Below are 19,978 nucleotides of genomic sequence, written 5' to 3'. Positions count from 1 at the left end.
ATGGCACCACACTAGTTATATTCATATCATTTACACCACACCATATAATCTCATTTAGTAGAATATAGCATTCATTCATTTTCCTACGGCTTAGTCTCTGAATTATCAGGGGTGGCCACAGCTAAAGAAGCTAACTATTCTGGCATATATTTTGTGTAGCGGATGCTCTTTTAGCCACAAACCAGCACTGGGAAACACCCATACACTCTCTCATTCACACAGTCATACACTACGGCCAATTTAGTTTATTCAATTCACCCTTGTATACCGCATGTCTTTGGACTGTCGTGGAATACAGCATATTAATTCTAATTTAATTTACACAATTTTCTTCCATTTCCATCCTTTATCTATTGTTTCAAACTCTTATCAGTGATGTTTTAGCATTATATTTATAGTATTTAAATAATATTATTGTATTTGCTGTAATTTTTCTATTTTCATTTTTACTTTAGTTTATGTATTTTTAATTTTGTCATTTCAAGACTTTAACTTTGCTTTTGCTAATAACCGCAGTGATTTCCATTTGGTCTGGTTTCATTGGGATGTATTTTATTGCAAAATATCCAGTTTCCTTAGAATTCGTTGCATTGCTGAAGCAAAATTTGTTACAAATTCACATTGACTTCAACATGGCACAACTAAAGTTCTCTCTCAACGTGTGTTTTCCTCTTCCTCTTTGTCCTCTGGTGCGCTGGTGCAATCTGTTTACCTAAACACCATCTCCATGGAAACAGTGTTGTCAGTCACCTGACTGATGAATCTGGATTCAGTGTACTGAGAGACACAGACAAGAAAAGAAGAACAGAGACAAAACAAAACAAAAAATCATGAAGAACACTTATAGACCTACTGTTCCCCCATGATCACTTTCAGATTAGGCAGTGATCTGATAAAAACATGTGCCATGTTCTCATTGTCACTCATTTTACCAGGTTTCAAGCTGAATTATTTGCTTTCTTGACATAGAGCCTGGCATTTGAAAAGAAAGTTAGATACAGGCAAAAAGAACATCATATAGGTCAAATTTATATAGGGCTTGCAGATAAAGCGGGTCAGAAAGACTTTTGTTATCCTGACAGTGTCAGGCATGGTGGAAAATGATTTTTCACACCCACACTTTTAGACACTTTCATCACTTTTTTGCTCTCTCTCGTGCTCCATCCTTCATTACCCATGAAGACCATTCTGAGTTTTGTAATACATGCAGTGCAGCGTTACTTGTGGCAATTCTCTCACCTCAGACTATTGCAGTCTCTATCCAAGAAGGACTTTAATGTCATGAAATATGCATGAAATGCATGAGAAAACAGCAAGCAGAGTTACACAGACTGAAATGTATCAATGTGACAAAATAAATTAAGTTTTATCATTTCCCAAAAACCATATGAGCAAATTTGTATTTCATTTGGGACCAGCAAGATCCATTGTTTATAGCATAATATTCTAAATAATAGAAAGTGAATTTTAGGACACTGAAATAAAAGGAAAGCACATTCAGAACTTCAGATACAATCAATTAAATTCCAGGTGTAAGGAGTGTGTTATTATGAGCAGTGTGAAGAGTGGGACATGAAACACATTATTTTGAGGTTCAATGGCTGATGCAATATGGTTTTTCAGGGACAAACTGGAATGAAAACCAGTCTAAAGTTTCATAAATTAAATTTGTTTATGGTTTATACCATACACTGTTTGTGGGCATCTGTATGCTCATGTGGCTATCATGTAATTTGCGTTTGCAAGCAGAGGGCAGGAATTCATTGCAGATAATGAGTTAAATAATCCAGACTGTGCATCATTTTAATTTCATACAGATTACAAAAGCAGAGATCGTTTGTTTCAAAGGTAGACTTTTCAGGCATTATGCAGATATGTCTCTTATGTCTGTGAGGCAAATATTTGCAGAGATTCAGCTCTTTTTTTCCTGACGTGTTTGTCATGTTGACAAAAGACAAAGGAGCCAGAAAGCACTCGCTGTCTGTTTTATTCATTTGATAACAACATAGTTTTGTTATAATGATGAATGTATACAAGTAAAAATAGACCCTTTACAATTCTGAAATCTGTGTGTGTATGTTATTAGTACAACCAAAAATTCTAGAGTATTTTAAGGTTGTTTTACGGTCATCCCATAAAACTGTGAATGGACCACAGGGGGTTAATATGTGCCCTTTTTAAAGCTTACATTTTTTTATGTATTATTCAACAGATTTATTTTTGTCCAAATAAAATAAACACTTTAATTTAAGGTTGAAGAGTTTAATTTAAGTATACAGCCTCTCTAAACCCCGCCATTTTGAGAGCCTGATCAGATTGGTCAGAAGGACAAGTCAGTGTGTGCTGAAAATAAGTTTCAGCACTGAAAACTTCTTCAGCCCTTGAAACAGCACAATGATACAAACAGTAATGATTGCTCTGGTTTCGCAGTTTCAATCCAAGTCTGAGTCCTCAAAGTCATTGCAAAGTGGATTTGCTTTCATATCACATGTTCTCAAAGTCTTGGCAAGTCAACAATCCCCAAACACATCCAGGCCTCGGCTACAGTGTTTGAGGGACAAACATCATTTATAGGCAGCCAATCACGACCGCAGACTGGAGTTATGTAGATTTGTTACACGCATTTGCTTGTTAGGCAGTTTGTATATTTATTTTGGAAAAATAATTTTCAAATTCACAAAAAAACTACATTGTACACTACATTAACTTTAATATCGAAAAAAGTATGAATTGAGTATTGTAATTATGCCTATGTTTTCATAGGGGGCGCTGGTCACAGCCTGTGCGGATGATACGCTGCATCTCTGGAGCCTGCGTCAGCGACTTCCAGCTATCCTACATTCTCTCAAATTCAACAGAGAGCGGTGAGTATGCTTTATATACAGTATAGAGCACAAACTGCATAGTATTATCAGACATATGCACAGAGGAATCATAATCTATCAAGTCAAAAATGAACTTTCCAAGGATTTCATTAATAATTAGATTTTTATTTATTTAATTTTACATTGAAAGTGAGAACCCATCTCAATATTTCAGCTTGAGGAGAAGTTGCTGACTGCCCAAGGCTGGTCAGAATGAATATGTGATAAAGTAAACACAGAAAGCTGAAGGCTGTAGACTGAAGGCAAGGCTGAATATTTTAAAGTGGTGTACTGTAGCTCCAGCATTCACTTATCTGTTCTGTTTCTGATGGGCTTGTGTGGATTTTCCTCTCTAAAATGCAATGAACACAGTTGGCTAAAGTATTTATTAGTAAAGTTACAAAATTTATCAATACATCATGCATTAACCTTACTTAAGTGTGCTATATTAACTAGCACTAGCATATATTTAGACCGCATGAAAATCAAAACAGAGATCTAAGGTTTTATTGCCACGTATGTGTAATATAAATTTATAAATAAAATGCTTCATATTATTCTTCCTGTTATTCATGTTTATAATAGGATGACATTGTATTTATGATTCTATGTAATGCAACATTATTTTATAAATTAAATGTACTTTTTAATGTTTATTTTACAGTTTTAATACTTTATTTAACTGTACTAATCATTTGTAATTATATAACACGTAACATTGTTTCATAAAGAAATTACTGTACATATTTAGATATTTGCTAATTATATTCTTAAATATGTATTATGACATTAGTTCATTATAGTATATATTAGTTTATACGGTATTATATAACATGACATTTTAATACAATCACATTTATAATATAATTTTTATTCAGATTTAATTATGTATATATATATATATATATATATATATATATATATATATATATATATATATATATATATATATATATATATATATATATATATATATATATATAATGTATATAAATTATATGAAGTGAAATTTTTATAAAAATAATTTGTACAAAATCATTCTATATGTAGTTGTTTGTTGAAGCAGCATATTCATTTTTATTAATTTAATATGTATATCTTAACTTATTTAATTTGGGCATATCTCGACATGGGGGGTGAGGTGTTGGCTAATTTTGTTAAACATTTTTAACCATTGACCATAACTTATTAGTTTAAGACCTCACTTAACTTTATTCCTATTACAACCGTTCCTGTGCTTCTCAAACTGTGCACTATTCACGCAATGGAAACTGACCCGCTAGGTATGACTAATATGGCTTTTGTTAGTCTGCTTCCTCTGGTGAATGCGTCAGGGTCAGCTTTATTAAATGTCGCTCTCATTCAGAGATGTGAAATGTGGTGGTTTCTTTATGGGTAATGGCCTTTTGGAGTCGTATAGAAGTATAGCAACCTTTCAAAAAGTTTGAACAAAAACACTGACACATTCTTCACAAACAGAGAGACCTTGAAAGAGTCGAGGAGAAAATCATCAACAGACTTTCTTTATTTTTGTATATTTTGTACCTGGTCGCTCGATGTGAGTATATCCAAAAAAGTATATAGGCCTAACAAATAAGATGTATTCTGTATTCTGATTGCATTTAAAATTTCCATCCAATTGGATTACATACTTTTATCATAATAGAACTAAGAAACTTTATGTGATTAATATTTGTTACTTAAATGTAAGCAAGCAAATAAGGACAAGATTTCTGTAATAATATCAATAAATCCAATGTATTTTAAAATTAACTTAAAACACATTGAATTAAATCTATTGGGTGGAGTATGGAGTTTGATTATTTTTGCTCCTGTATATTAAGTAAACCAATCTCATGCATCTCTTTTTGGATCTGGCTTCTTCTACAGCTAGATATATTTATACCATAGTCATATTGTTGGATTATTCAGCCAATTCCATGTTCAATAAAAATGTCAGGAGAGGGTTTTCTTCAATGGCAAAATATTAGTAATTTATTAGATACAAATGAATAATTTAATAAGCAAAGCACTGGGTTATGTTACACCAATGCAATACAAGAATTGATATATCACTAGGCCATACATATTTCTAATAAAGATAAAAGGGACAACCATAATGAAAAAATGCATTCATTTTAAACAAACTGTTCAAATTTTAAGCCAGTACAACAAAAATTAAAATCCTCATTTCCTTTTGCGTTTTGTTCACTCAACTTTTGAAAACATCAGTTGCACTGACCTGAAATTATTTGTCAGTAATACAAAAAAGATAAGTGGGTTAACATAAGATTAGATGTCTGGAGAGGTCAGCAACAGAACTTTTTAAGTTGTGTCAACTGAACAATTTTTGTCTGCAGAACTGGAATGCCTGAAGTTGAGTGAACAACAACAACAACAACAAAAAACATAATCCTTATTTCCTTTAGTTTTTTTCTTGCAGCTTTTAAAAATATCAGGTGTACTGACCTAAAATGTCAGAAGTTGAATAAACAAAAACTCATAATCTTTATTTCCTTTCATTTTTTCTTGTGTACTTAACTCAACATCAGTTGCACTGACCTAAAATGTCTGACATTGAGTGAAAAAAAAACTCTTGGAAATTCAGTTGAAAAAACAAATTAATCAAACAAACAAACAAAAAAAAATAAAACAAAACATTTATTAGACACAGAATTAGAAACAGGACAGGAGGTAAAACAACAATAGCGGTAAACAACACAATTATCAAAACATGGCAGGACAAACAGGGAAAAGTGCTTTGTAATGCTTCACAGGGAAAAACAAGACTCAGCAAAGAGTCTGTGTGAATGAGGTGTCTATATAGTCTTAGTAATCAGACCATCATGAGCTTCCAAAACTTAATTGATTTATATAACAGTTAAATACAAATTAACAGTCCACATGCGCTAAGTGTTTATTTTTGTTGAGCGAACTATACTGTAGGTAAATATGAGATGAAAATTCACATTGAAAGTCTTTCTGCAGAAAAGTCTGAAAAGTTGGCAGAAGCTTTTTTGGGTGAACTTGCAAAGTTTTGCTCTTAAAATAATCTTTTTAACTTCATTCATTCATTCATTTTCTTTTTGGCTTAGTCCCTTTATTAATCTGGGGTCGCCACAGCAGAATGAACCGCTAACTTATCCAGCAAATGTTTTACGCTGTGGATGCCCTTTCAGCTGCATCCCATCACTGGGAAACATCCACACACACTCATTCACACACACACACACTCATACACTGCGGTCAATTTTGTCTTTGGATTTGTGGGGGAAACTGAAGCACCCGGAGGAAACCCATGCGAACATGGGGAGAACATGCAAACTCTTCACAAAAATGCCAACTGACCTAGTCGAGGATCGAATCAGCGACCTTCTTGCTGTGAGGCGAACGTGCTACCCACTGCGCCACTGCATCACACATCTTTTTAAATTAATGAAGAGAATTTTTGTGTTCAATGAATTTGTAGACATTTTTACTGATTTCTGCCAAACCCCTCAAAAAAACAACAAGTACTCTCAACTGTTTTCAAGTTGGATTTTTTCCAGTATATATTTTTCACTGATTAATTCTAATAGTATTCAAGATTGATTCTAAAAAAAAAATCTGACAACGTACAAATGAGTAAAATCTAAAGGTTACTAAGAAATAATGATAAACTTCACTGTGATTAGATTTTTCATATTGATGTATATTGATGTGTTGATTTCCAATGAACAGGAAAGAAAAAAAGAGGAAATATGTATTTATCATACTGTGAAATTCAATGGACTCAAATGAAATGCATCCAGTATAAGATGATTAATTCAACACCCAAATAATGATTATTTTAGGATTCATTGTGATTGTATAAAGCTGTATAAATAAAAGCAACTCTATGTTAGTAATCCAGCAGAATGATCATTTTAGTTGAATTTGAACAATTTTGTGTCACATTTTAGCATGCGCTTGTGAACATGTCACAGTGTAATGAGGCTGCTGTATATTGGACCTGACAGCCAACCTGCAGCTTGTGTGAGAGTGCAGGCTAGAAATCAAAATAAAAAAGTCATATTTCACATGCGATGAGGGTGTTTACACGGAAACCTCAAAGGCACAGCCGCATAAAAAGGTCAGTTTAATTGCCAGGGTCTAAGAGAGGGTGAAAAACAGTCATCTGACAAGGAAATTATGACTGTATTTGGCACAAGGAACCTTGAGGCAAACCTGCTAAATCGCAAACGCTCTCTGACATTTTGCAGCTTGGAGTCCAGAAGATGCTAAATAAAAATTCATTGGGTTGACTGTGCAATTTTGTGTGAAGTTGTACATTCTCAAATTAGCATCTTCATAACCTCCAGTCATTTTTGTTAGTTTTAAATCAGACTGCATGCTGTATATTGCTGTAACTACTGTCTAATTTACAAATGCATTTATACTGTGATCCCTGAGGGAGTGTGTAGTATTTTCCTAGAGATATTGTCCACTATATTAGTATTATCAACTTCTGAATTAAATTAACATGACTATGTGGACATACAGTTGAAGTCAGAATTATTATCCCCCCTGAATTATTATTCCCCATGTTTATTTATTTTTTACACAATTTCTGTTTAATGGAGAGAAGATTTTTTCAACACGTTTCTAAACATAATAGTTTTAATAACTCATTTCTAATAACTGATTTATCTTTGCCATAATGACAGTAAATAATATTTAACTAGATATTTTTCAAGACACTTCTATACAGCTTAAAGTGACATTTAAATGTTTAACCTGGTTAGGGTAATTAGGCAAGTTATTGTATAACAATGGTTTGTTCTGTAGACTATCGAAAAAAATACAGCTTAAAGGGGCTAATAATTTTGACCTTAAAATGTTTTTTTAAAAATTAAAAACTGCTTTTATTCTAGCCAAAATAAAATAAAACGTTCTCCAGAAGAAAAAATATTATCAGACATACTGTGAAAATTTCCTTGCTCTGCTAAACATAATTTGGGAAATATTTAAAAAAGAAAAAACTATTCAAAGGGGGGCAAATAATTCTGACTTCAACTGTATATGTGAGAGAAGAAAAGATTTATTACTATTATGTATTTAGTTTTTTCCTTTTATTTAATGTAGTTAGGTTTCTTATGCAGAAATTAAATGTTTACATTTAAAAAACAATAGCTGAATTGACAGAATTCATTAGTAATCAAACTGGCTCTGGACTGAAAAGTCTATGTAAACACATTGGTTTTATGTAAACACATTGGTTAGTCTAAATGAGTTCGGTCAGAATAAAATGTACATTAATTAACAGATTGGAACGGGCAGATGTCTGTAATAACCAGATAAATTGGAATAAATAATACAAATATGGATAATAATATTATAAAAAAAACATCAACGTTGGATCAGATTTTAAAAAATCTCCCATTTGTTTTCATCTTAATTTCTTACTGAAACTGTAATAAATTAAATTTACAAAACGTAATCATTTTAGGGTGTTTGTTTTCACTTTTTACAGTGTGTATTTTATGACTTACTAATGTGCGTATGCTTATTTACTTCTCTCATCATGTTTTTGTCAGTGGATATGTATAAATGTTTATTATTGACACCTTTTCGTGTGAGTGAAACTACAGCACTGTAAAAATGCAGGAATCTTACACAATTCTTTCATGTTTTCCCAACACAAATTGTTCAAGTTAAATTAATAGTTTTTCACAAATTGAAGTAGATTGAACATAAATCAATTAAGTTGATTTAAAAAAAAAACTTGAAAATGAGTTGAACAAGCAGCAAAGGTTGTTTTTTGAGTGTGGACAACTCTATCTGTCACATTATACAGTCTCGGATGTTCTGGGTTTTCATGTGTAGTTTTGATAACTTAAAGAGACACAGTGAGCCATTTGTCATATCAAAGTTTACTTTCTGTTCTCTGCCAAATCTGCTCCTGTCAGTTTTGCGGTCTGCACGCTCTTTACTGTGGTATAAAAGCTTCCATTGGCTAATTAACAGTTCAGTTCAATCATGAGTGGACTTTGAAGTGGACTTCACAGGGTATTCTGCCATCTTAAGTGAGATTCCATTCTGAAGGGGGAGAACTTGTTCAGTTGAAAGGGCACTGCCAACGTCAAAGGGAATTAGGGTGCATCGATATTTTACTTCACAGGAAGCGGAGTTGGAAATTTACCCATCAGTCTTTGAACATTCTAATAAGTTTGAATAAAATAAAGACACTGAGGTTTCAACATTGTTAGTGAAATTAATTAATGCTAGGTGTAATTTGTATGCAGTGCATTGATACAAGACTTGATCTCCAAATAAGTCTTTAAATCAAATATCATAATTACAGTGAAATAAGAAATAATAATCTAAGAACATGGTTTATTTTTTATATTAAACATCACAGGAGTCTTTTATCACTCATTTGAGTGCTTTTAAAGAAGATTTTATATTAATTAAAGTAATAATACATCTACTTTTATAAAATGTAATGTATTATATAAATGTATATGACATGAATTTGCATTATTTTTATTTGTAGAAATATATTATGTCATCAGATCTCTTTATGATGATGTTTCAGGATGTTCCAAATAAACATACAGTATCGTCAAGTGAAGTGAACTTTAAGAGATATCCAGGGATCAAGCAATAAGTAGCAGTGAACACTGTGTAGGGCCCTTGCCAGTTGAAACACAGCTTAATATTTAAAGGATGAAACATGAATCAGTTGAGCTTTTGCTGTCTGAATGTCATAAGACTTTGCAGGTATCTTCGATATTTACTTTAATCTGTGCCGTGATGATTAAAGCTGATAGACAGAATTTGAGCATTTGAGTATTATTTAAGATTAAGATGCTACAGTATGTAAACAGGATCTGTTAATCCCACAATCCCAAGCACTGAGAGTCTTTGTCAATATTAGAAATGTTGTAAGTTATAGTAATAATGCATTTTTCTTTGTGTTTCTAAACATAATAAAAAATGTGTACTAAAATGACCCTTTGTGTACAACAATAGCTATAGATACTGCTAATAAGATCACTTCGTGAGAGTCTTTTTTATTCTCCTGACAATATTTTGGTGGTTATGGAGCCTTGGGCTGTCATACGAGCCATTATGATTTCTCAGGACACCTATTTTAGTGATTTTCACTTGGAAGAAAAGATGTTTTATGAGTAGTTTATGTGCATGGCTGTACTGACAGGCTTGTCAGGAGTTTTTATTCATTTATTTGTTTATTGTTTGGCAAGGAATTGTTAGTCATGAATCATTCCAAACAAGGAGCTTTATTTTTTATATTTAAACAGTAATAAAAAACTTAAATAAAATGCTTATCCTAAATAAATAAAAGCAGTGATGATAATTATGCAATTATGAGTGGCAAATATGCATATTAGAATCAATTCTGAAGGACTGACTTCCATAGAAATAAACCCCTTTCCAAAATGTAGTACAATATGAAATGTATATGATATTGTTTTTTTAATGTCCTCCATTTTTATGGATTTAAAATAAATGAATAAGATGAGCATTCTTTTTTTTTTTTTTCAAAAACATCAAAACTGTTACCAGCCACAAACCCAATGGTAGTGTATTTAAAACATTTTTTTAGCAGTGGACGATTAGGAGAACAATCATGTTGGCTTAATTTATTTCATCCCCTGGTTGACCAAAAAAAATGGACAAATTTGTAATTCGTCCCCAAAAAAAAAAAAAAAAAAAGACAGAGTCTCAGTGATTTGCCTTTAGCAGCTAATAGTAGTCATACTGGACCCAGGTGATGAAGCTCCTGACATTTTGGGTCACAGCGCTAACAATACTGGAAACACGAAATGCAGGAAATACCAAGATAGTTACCTGAACTATGGTTTTATTCCATTTTCTCGAAGCAAAGAGTCCAGTGCGCGAAACCCAGCCACAGTGCATTATCTGCAGCAAAGTTCTTGCTAACAAATGCACAAGGCCATCCAAAATAATAAGACATTTGCAGGCGACTCATCTCCAGTACCGTGACAAGCCCAGAGCATTTTTTGACCGCAAGGCATAAAGGCTTACGTTTTCAGTTACAAATGGCCTACTGATGTTTTGCTTTTATATTTTACATCAGGCTATTATTTGTGCATAAACATGTCTGGATATAGTTATAAACATACCGTTTGTTTGAAAACAACATTTTTGTCATCCTTACTGCAAAGGTATATTAGCAATAATATCATTAAATGTGGAGGAGGGTCTTACAATAGTTTCCAGGGGAAAAAGGGGGTCTCAGGTGAAAAAAATGTTGGGAACCACTGGTGTACAGTATATTTGAGTTTTTTATGATCGATTATTATACTCATAAACCACATCAGCCACATGGGACACACGCATTATATTAGCACCACACAGAGAGCTCTGCTTAACGAGTGTCACAGAGCATATTGTGCCATCCAACTGAAACATCTCAGTAAAATTGCTTGGCAATAGTTGTTTTGAGACGGTATGAGATACAGGTTTTTGCTCGCTCTGTGTTTTCTGGGTACATCTAATGAGCTTTGTTCCCCTCCATAATAACCGATGATTGTGTTCATCTCCTCATCAGACCGTCTGGAACAAACAAATAAAGTCACGGTTTCTCCCACCGTGACAGTTTCACACACACATACACACACGCATTGACAGGGAATTCTGCTATCTTATGTGTGCGCCTTGACCCTGAAGTATTTTATATTAGGCTTTATTAAAATTATGCAAATTCACATGTAATGAGAAATTGGTTTTCAGTTCAGTAGGTGCCTGTCTGAGTGTGTGTGAGCGCGGCTGGGTGCTTGCTTTGGTGCACGGCTGTGTCAGATGACAGAGATTTGCAGCTCAGCAGGGTCAAGAGACAGACTCAGGGGGGCTATAAGACTGATTCAAGATGCTCAGCATGCTTGTCTGTCACAAAAATACAAGCCGCTTTCATCATACTACAGAATCGCACAGGCCTAAGTATTGCATTTTTGGATGATTTTAACTAATAAGTATTGGCAGTATGAAACCCAATCGTTTATGTTTCTTCAGCTGTGAAGGAGGTGTCGTAAGCACACAGTGTAATTTGTGACATGAATGCACAGCTAAACTGTCGGCTGTGTAGAAATATAAAAACAGTCAAACATGAACATGATGTATGTAGGTGGAAGCAGGAAGCTAATTACACGGGGGTAATGCTTGAAAACTAGATGTGTGGGGGTCTGGAAAATAATTTGCACAGATCTATATCTGAAATATTATTCATAATAGTAATAATAATTTTTCCTTTGGCTTAGTCTCTGATTTATCAGAGGTCGCCACAACAGAATGAACCACCAACTATTCCAGCATATGTTTTACGCAACGAATGCCCTTCCAGCTGCCACCCAGTACTGGGAAACCCCCATACACACTCATTGACACGCACACTCATACACTGCAAACAATTTATTTTATTCAATTCACCCATACTGCAAGTCTTTGGACTGTGGGGGAAACCGGACCACCCAGAGGAAACTCACATGAACATGGGAAGAATATGCAAACTCCACACTGAAATGTCAACTGGTCCCGCCGGGACTCAAACCAGCAACCTTCTTGCTGTGAGGCAACAGTCCTAACCACTAAGCTACAGTGACGCCTCCAATTATAAAATGCTACTATAAATATAATTTTGACCCCCCCCCCCACATAATGGTTCGTACCATTGCAAATGCATGATTGTGCCCATGCAGCAGAGATACGGGAAAATATTCAGTCAGTGAATTTAAAAAGGCACATCTAGTCCACCGATCCCCTTTTTTATTTTAAATGAGGTGTTTGTATCTACATATATAGCCTAAGAGTGAAATCAAAATATTGTGTATTTTAATAGACAACTATGCCTACATGGAAGTAAACATAAGTGTGATATTTTATGATTTTCCATTCATTGGTGCAGGGTTGCAAACTAGTCCTCTTTTAGCAAATTTCAGCATTTTTTATATAAAAACAAAACAGGTCGTCTTTGATAATTATTTGTTGAAATAACCCTTCACAGGTTGCTGACAGAATCTAACCAATATTTATAAAAACATTTAAAATAAGTTTGATTAATAAATGAGATTCTATTTGGTAAGCATATGTGTATTAGATGGGAAACCACATGGGGAAGCTAGGTTGCTGCCATATATATTTACATTAGATGTCGCCTATGCTGTTTTTGTCTATTGGAGGGTCAATAGAACTACCATTTTAAAACAGGGTAGCACTCCTTTGAAATGGATGTGGAACCAAGGTGTAGTGAAGGACTGCTGTCTGCAGCAGTAGATATGCAAACATTTATACATATATCTATAATCAGAAGTTTTCCTGGTGCTCAGCATGCAAATATTTTTTTAAATTACAAAAATTATAATTTTTTAATTAAACTTTTCTACATCATTGGATAAGTGACTGCATGGGCATTGCCGACAAAGAGCATATGTTTGTGTGCATGGAAATGTATTATCCTCCCTGCCTGTTAAATTTGATCTAGTCCATCTCCTTAAACACACACCCTCTCTCCTGCTTTCACTTCTAATTCTAACGGAGGGAGTGGTTCGTTTGGAAATAAATCCCGATTATGAATGATTCGTGTGAATCATCGATATCCCTGCGTCTCAATGTGCATATCAATTTTTCTGATCGTAATAGTGTATAACATTTGTAATATTATATCATTTAGGGAGGACAGGCACTGTTATGTTATTAAGCACCCTTATAAGTTACTTAAAAAACTGGTTACTTCACTTAGCCGACAATAATACACATTTCTGGCACCGCAGCATCTTGTTGTCATATTTCGTTTACATTGTTTGCTGAGTTTATTCAACAAAACTAGCATAAGCCTAGAATTTAGTGTGAGTTGGTGCTACTTTGCCTTATCGGCAGTGCAGTAATTGACTGTATTATCATCAATAACGTGACTTGTTTAGTACAAAAGTTCGTAACATACAAATAATTAAAAAACTAAAACGAAATGTTCTGCCCTAATGCTTTGTTTTATTTGTTTGCTCTTTACAACACCCATACATAGAAAAAGTCTAGCATTTTCAGATTGGCTTTAATCTTGACTAGTGCGGCTAAATTATTTTTGTCCTGGGAGCACCGTACAAATGTGGTGTATAGGTCTGAATGCGATATCTAGTGTATAGTGTATATATATACGGGTTGCTGCTGGAAGTAGTGCTAATGAGACCAGCAGTATATTGATGGGGACTCTATACTGCTCAGTGAGCACCGTCTTTCGGATGACATGTTAAACCTAGGATCTGACTCTCTGTGGTCATTAAAAATCCCAGGATGTCCTTCAAAAAGAGTAGAGGTTTAACCCCTGGCATCCTGGCCAAATTTGCCCACTGGCTTCTGTCCATCAGGGCCCCCTAACCATGCCCATTTCATAATTGGCTTCATCACTCTGTCTTCTCTTCATCAGTCAGCTGGTGTGTTGTGTGCAGTCTGGTGCAATATGGCTGCCGTTGCGTCATCCAGGTGGATGCTGCACACTGTAAAGTGTATGTGTACACTGTATGTGTAAAGCGCTTTGAGTGAAAAGCGTTAAATATAAGGAATTAAGTACACAAAATATTGAAAAAAACACAAATATAGAGAATTTGTAGACTTCTTGCCATATACTTGTTATTTACATTCAGTAGAATGTCAGTTGGGCTTACCATAAACATACATTTATTTACAAATCAAAAAATATTCTCCACTTATCCTGCACTACACCGATATAAATGTAATCACATCTATTTTAGGCTGTGATGTTTTCACCTTGAACGTTTCAAAGGCCTACAAGAAGTTCAATTAGTTACTCACAAAACCGGCCGAAGAGCATTTTGGAACAGTTGCTTCCTAAATGCCCTTATCACCATAATAGTCATTTTCTCATCTGGGTCTTCCATGTGTTCCAGTCAGAAACAGGAAAGCGTGCATTAGCATGGCCAGGTGCTCCATTAGCATTCTAACCCTGACAAGTTTAGCTGTCTGTCTGGCATCTCACAACCTTCATTTCCAATCACCTCGACTGTCTGAAGACCCCAGGGGTGTGAGGGGAGGAAAACACAGAGAGATGTAATGAGTGTAGACAGCACCGAATTACCGTGTGCTGGTCTTTATTTTCTAGTTAACCTGCTTATAAGGATGATGGATGATGCCACTGGATGGATTTCAGCATGAAGTCTCAGAAAGACCCTGCATATGTGATTGTTTTATTGATCGATTGCCTAATTACTCGCAGAATGCTTCATGTTTGCAAAAGGTTTTAAGTATCTGTGATTTGTTGTGTGGTGCAAAAGTGGATGATACGCATTTAAATCCAACTCGCAACAGTTTACATTTACCATTTCTTCATGTTTTGTATAAAAAAATATGAACTGAAGAGTTCACAATGCAAAAGCCGATAAACGTCACTTCTACCAAAAATGAGATAAAGACATTGAGCGAACGCTTTTGGCATGTTCAGTGCTCAGCATTATTGAGTACACCCCATTTTTAAAATGAACATTTTTATTAGGGATATCCCGATCAGATTTTTTTGCCCTCGAGTCATTTGGTTTTGAGTATCTACCTAAATCCGATCCGATACTATTATAATAATACATAAAAAAGAAGAAATAGAAGTGCGAAGAAACACATCCAGGATGTTCCTTATTTTTTATTCAATTCACCTTATTTTAACATTCAATAACTCTGTAAACAAACAGAGCACTTCTGTGAGGCAGCTTGAACAATCAAGTAATAAATAACATCAATTCTTCAATTTTGGACTGTAGTGCAGCATATTAAATATTTAAAAAAATCTAATATTAAAAACCCAATCCCAAGTTTACATATCTCACGGTTTGCTATGGAAATGTTGTCATCACCAACTTTATAATACCTCCAGACTGCAGAAATACTTGTGCTTTCCGCTTCAAGCTGCTTTTGTGTTCTACTTTGCCGACATTTAACCAATAGCATCTCTACCACAAAGTGATGTCATGCCGCAGGCATTGCTGTTTCTGTGTTAAGAAAGTTAAGAAAGAGGTTTAACTCTGTGCCACAGCATAACTATAGATGTGCTACATACGTAAGTGTAGCATACGTTCATAATGTTTTTTTGTGCAGTAACGCTACTTTGAATGAGTCTGATTTACTATACATTAAACAGCAACTCCATTTCATGAAAGACGAAGCTAAACAAGATGCAGTTCTTTTATCCCATATGGATGCTATGACACGATATAAGCAGAAGAGATGGAAAAGAGATGTTATTATCAAGACCTTGAGTTTGGTGAGGATGAATGAATGACAGCTTCTAAAAGTATCTGAGATAAGCTTTTTATTTAAATGGACATTGCACAGATATTGATGTTTCTCAATGTTTTGCTGTGTTCTACTTGCACATCAAAATATTTGAATTTATAATATTTTATTTCAACTATTTATATTTTTGTATTTGGATTTTGCACATACTGTAGCATGTTATGATGCGTTTTATGTTTTGATAAAATAATTTCTATTTGTGATCATTTTAAAATAATTTTCTATTCTTTAGTGATTTTTCAACTAATTACAATGTCTTGTCCTAATAGGTAGATTTAGAGGTTTTTGCAGAAAAAGCACAAGTGGATTTAGCTGGTTTTGATGCAAAAGAAAATTTACCTAATTAAAAACCAAAGAATTGTCTAAAGTGACATTTATGAAGAAATGTATTTTATTTGCTAGCTAATTACCTATAAAATCAAACTGCTGAACCTAATCAGAGGGGCCTGATAGAAAATGCTTATTTACAAGAAAAGACGTTTGATGGATTTAGAGGGTTTTGCATTTGAACTCTTCAATGATGTTTTCAAGTCTTCAGTTTTGACGCCATACTGCAATTTTTAGGAGCAAAATCTCAGCTATTTAAATAAGAAAAGTATTAGTTATACTACAATAGGATTAAGTATCAACAGTATTAAAAGTATTTTTTTATTTCAGATTTTTATTTCTGTTTTCTAATTGTCTAGTTTTAAAGGTGTTTAATTGACATCTTTACAAATATTTATGCCGCATTGGATATTGTAATAATTCATCAAATATTATTGGAATGTTAATTTTTAATCAATCAATCAATCAATCATGTGTTTTTTTATTTAGATTTGAATTAATTTAGCTTTGAATGAGTTCAATTTAATGTTAACATTCTGTGTACGTTATTGGAAAAATGTTTGTTAGTTACCAAACAAATGTGAGCCAAAAGGTCTGAGAGCAGAATTTACATATTGTAAAGCTATAAAACAACTTATAATATTAAATTAATGAATCTCAAAATGTAATTTTTAGCATTAACAGTAATACACACAGACTTCAATTTTAATTCTAAACAGTTTTTTATGTGAATAAATGTGTCATGTTATTAACCACATTCCCTGGAGAGTTTCTGTTGTGACAGGAGCAGACATAAATCAGAGTACTAATAGTCTGCCTAATTTAGTAATTATTTTGCAATTAACATAGTGAGCATCAGCCAAATGGTATCTTACTCTTTTCTTTTAACCTTCTGATGACAACATATGAAAATAAACAAACCAGCATAAGAAAATATGTCCTATAGGTTTGTAGTTTGATGCATTTGAGAAAAAAGAAGTTCAACGATCTGTATGCATCATTGGAAAATTATACTTTTTGTATGTGTGTGTGAAGATCTAAGAGTCAGCGTCTCCTGTCTTCTCATTCATGTCTCATTAGCTTCAGTTTTTCTTGTGGTAATCGTGTTCCAATTAGTTGCTGTATCCCAAAATACACACAGTTGTACCCAAGAGGAGCGTTTGACTGGCATGAGCCCCAGAGCAGAGCCCAACCAGGCAACACCATGAACAAGTGTGACAAGTGTTACTTCCAACTGCTAAAGAAACAGAGAACCACTGAGAGATATGAATCACTGCCTCTGAACACATGAGTCTGAATAAGGCTGTTCAATTTTAACTTGCATTAAAAAAAAGACAGGAATCTAATTTGTTGCAGGAATAAATAATCAGAAGGATTTTGGAATAATAATTAGATTGTTGTTAACACGTCTTTTTAAAACAAATAATTAGGATAGTGATTAAAACTACAATTAATTTTGCTACAGCATTTTTAGGTGTTTTGTTTGATTTTGTTGACTGAGAAATGGCTTCATTTACCTAAGGCTTTATTTGAAGCCTGTGTAGTCAGTTGCTGCATCCGAATTTGCATACTTCCCTACCAGTGTTGGGCAGTAGCGTCGCTATAAGTAGTGACGCTACTAGCTTAGCTACATTTCTCAGTAGCTTGGCGGTAGCGTCGCTACTTTCTAAATCAAATAGCTTTTCAGTAGCGAAGATATTTTGCTAGTCAAGTAGCGCAGTAGCATTCACAAAGCTACATTTACCAATCATGGATCAAGTGACCGCACTGACATTCACAGAGCTATAAAGATGTTGTCTAGCCGATGAAAGTAAATCCATATGATGGCGAGAATCATGATTTTTTCTTCTTCCTGTTTTATGGAGGTTGACAACAAACTTTTTGGTGCGTTACTGCCACCTCTGGTCAGTGACGTCGCAAACCAAATTAGGCTAACACGAGAAACTTTCTTGATGGAAAGATGACTGAGTGAGAGGAGTTATTTCTGATACAGGATTTTTCGTGACCATACTTCGAGAAGTACATGTTAAGATGGAATAACTTAATTTCTGATGCTGTGTTTAAAAAATACTTTAGTAATTTATATTAAGTACTACTATAAATTACTGCATTATGTAGTGTAATTCATTAATGAAGAGCTGTAAATATATATACAATATGCATAATGCTTATGTCAAAATATTTCTCTTTACTATAAATGACTAAAGTATTTTAAATGTGTAACACCTGGTTTTATTGGATTTTTTGTTTATATACTATAATGTGTTTCTGTTTAGTACAGCATATTATTTACAGTAAATAACTGAACTGAATTATGCCTCATATGTTTCATTGACAGTTTTATTGATCTCTAAGATATGATTGACTTGGATTTAAGTTGCTTCGATTTAAAAATAAAAATAGCAAAAATAGCTTAGATGTGACTGACATGGGTAGGTCATAATGTCAAATGGTGGATGTAGCACACCTACATACCATATAAAGTACTACTATATAGATAACGGTCGTGTAGTAAATTCAAAAGTAGTAAATACTCGAGTAGTAGGTGATTTCAGACGCAGCCAGTGTTTTGTTTTGTTTTTGTTTTTTTTTATGAGGCAATGATTTTACTTGATGTTATGCTAGATCTGTGTAATGTGTATTTAACGGAATCTGTAAAAGGATATTGACTACTCTGTTTATGCAATTCATTTCTGCCAGTTTCGAAAAGCAACTTACAACAGCAGAAAATGTTTTGAATTCCATTAATGTTTACCTGAAGTGCTGTGTACACGCACAATACAAGCAAGCTACACCACAGGTTTAAAAGAAAGCAAAACCAGACCACCTACAGTGTAAGTTTGCACACAGCATTCATTTATTGTAAACACTGTGCGACAAAGGACTAAGTGTAAAAACACTTTATCGTGAGGCCCATGCTTGCTTGTGTGCGAAAACCGAAAGATAGAACAAAACAGAGCACCGCCTCTCACTTTGAAATCCATGATGCATACCGACCATATATTTATTTCCTTCAGTTGAAACATTTCCCAGTTTAATAATCACACAAGGCCATGTTGTTATTCAGATTTTAATTAACAGTTCAGTTTTAGTTGAAAGATGAGCAAGGACATGCTGAAAAATGTTGGAGACCGAACAAAACTTTAAACCTACCAATATTCAGTGTAATTTGGCGCTGTCATTTATTTTTTCTTGTTCATGGTTCAGCGTGTAAACACATTCTGGTAATGAATATGCATTAATGCACATTGCAGTTTAATAGGATTTTGTAATTCCTAAGCATTTGGGGAAAAAAATGGTGATTGTATTAAAATATGCTTGTTGTAAATGCATTTAATAAAAACTGTGAAGCATATTAATTAAAAAGATTATTAATGGCTCGCAAGTGCTTCATCATGAGATAATAATTACATGCTATAATATGATGTTGACATATCCTGTGTAAAGTGTTCTCTCGTTCCCTCAAATATAATTCCTCTTTGTTTTTCTCC

The 19,978-nt window shown here is 33.9% G+C and overlaps 1 protein-coding gene across 11 annotated transcripts in view; it reads left to right on the top strand.

Annotated features, from left to right (window-relative positions):
• Positions 1–19,978, top strand: part of stxbp5l (syntaxin binding protein 5L) — a 236,133-nt gene that overhangs the window by 107,482 nt on the left and 108,673 nt on the right. For all 11 annotated transcript variants that reach the window (XM_056465374.1, XM_056465370.1, XM_056465368.1 and 8 more), the window contains exon 4: positions 2,764–2,864. In XM_056465374.1, the coding sequence (XP_056321349.1) occupies positions 2,764–2,864 (101 nt within the window). The remainder of the gene's footprint in view (positions 1–2,763; positions 2,865–19,978) is intronic.

This window comes from Danio aesculapii, chromosome 9, assembly GCF_903798145.1.
Source record: "Danio aesculapii chromosome 9, fDanAes4.1, whole genome shotgun sequence".
NCBI classification, from domain to species: domain Eukaryota; kingdom Metazoa; phylum Chordata; class Actinopteri; order Cypriniformes; family Danionidae; genus Danio; species Danio aesculapii.
This window is presented reverse-complemented; position numbering and strand designations above follow the sequence as displayed.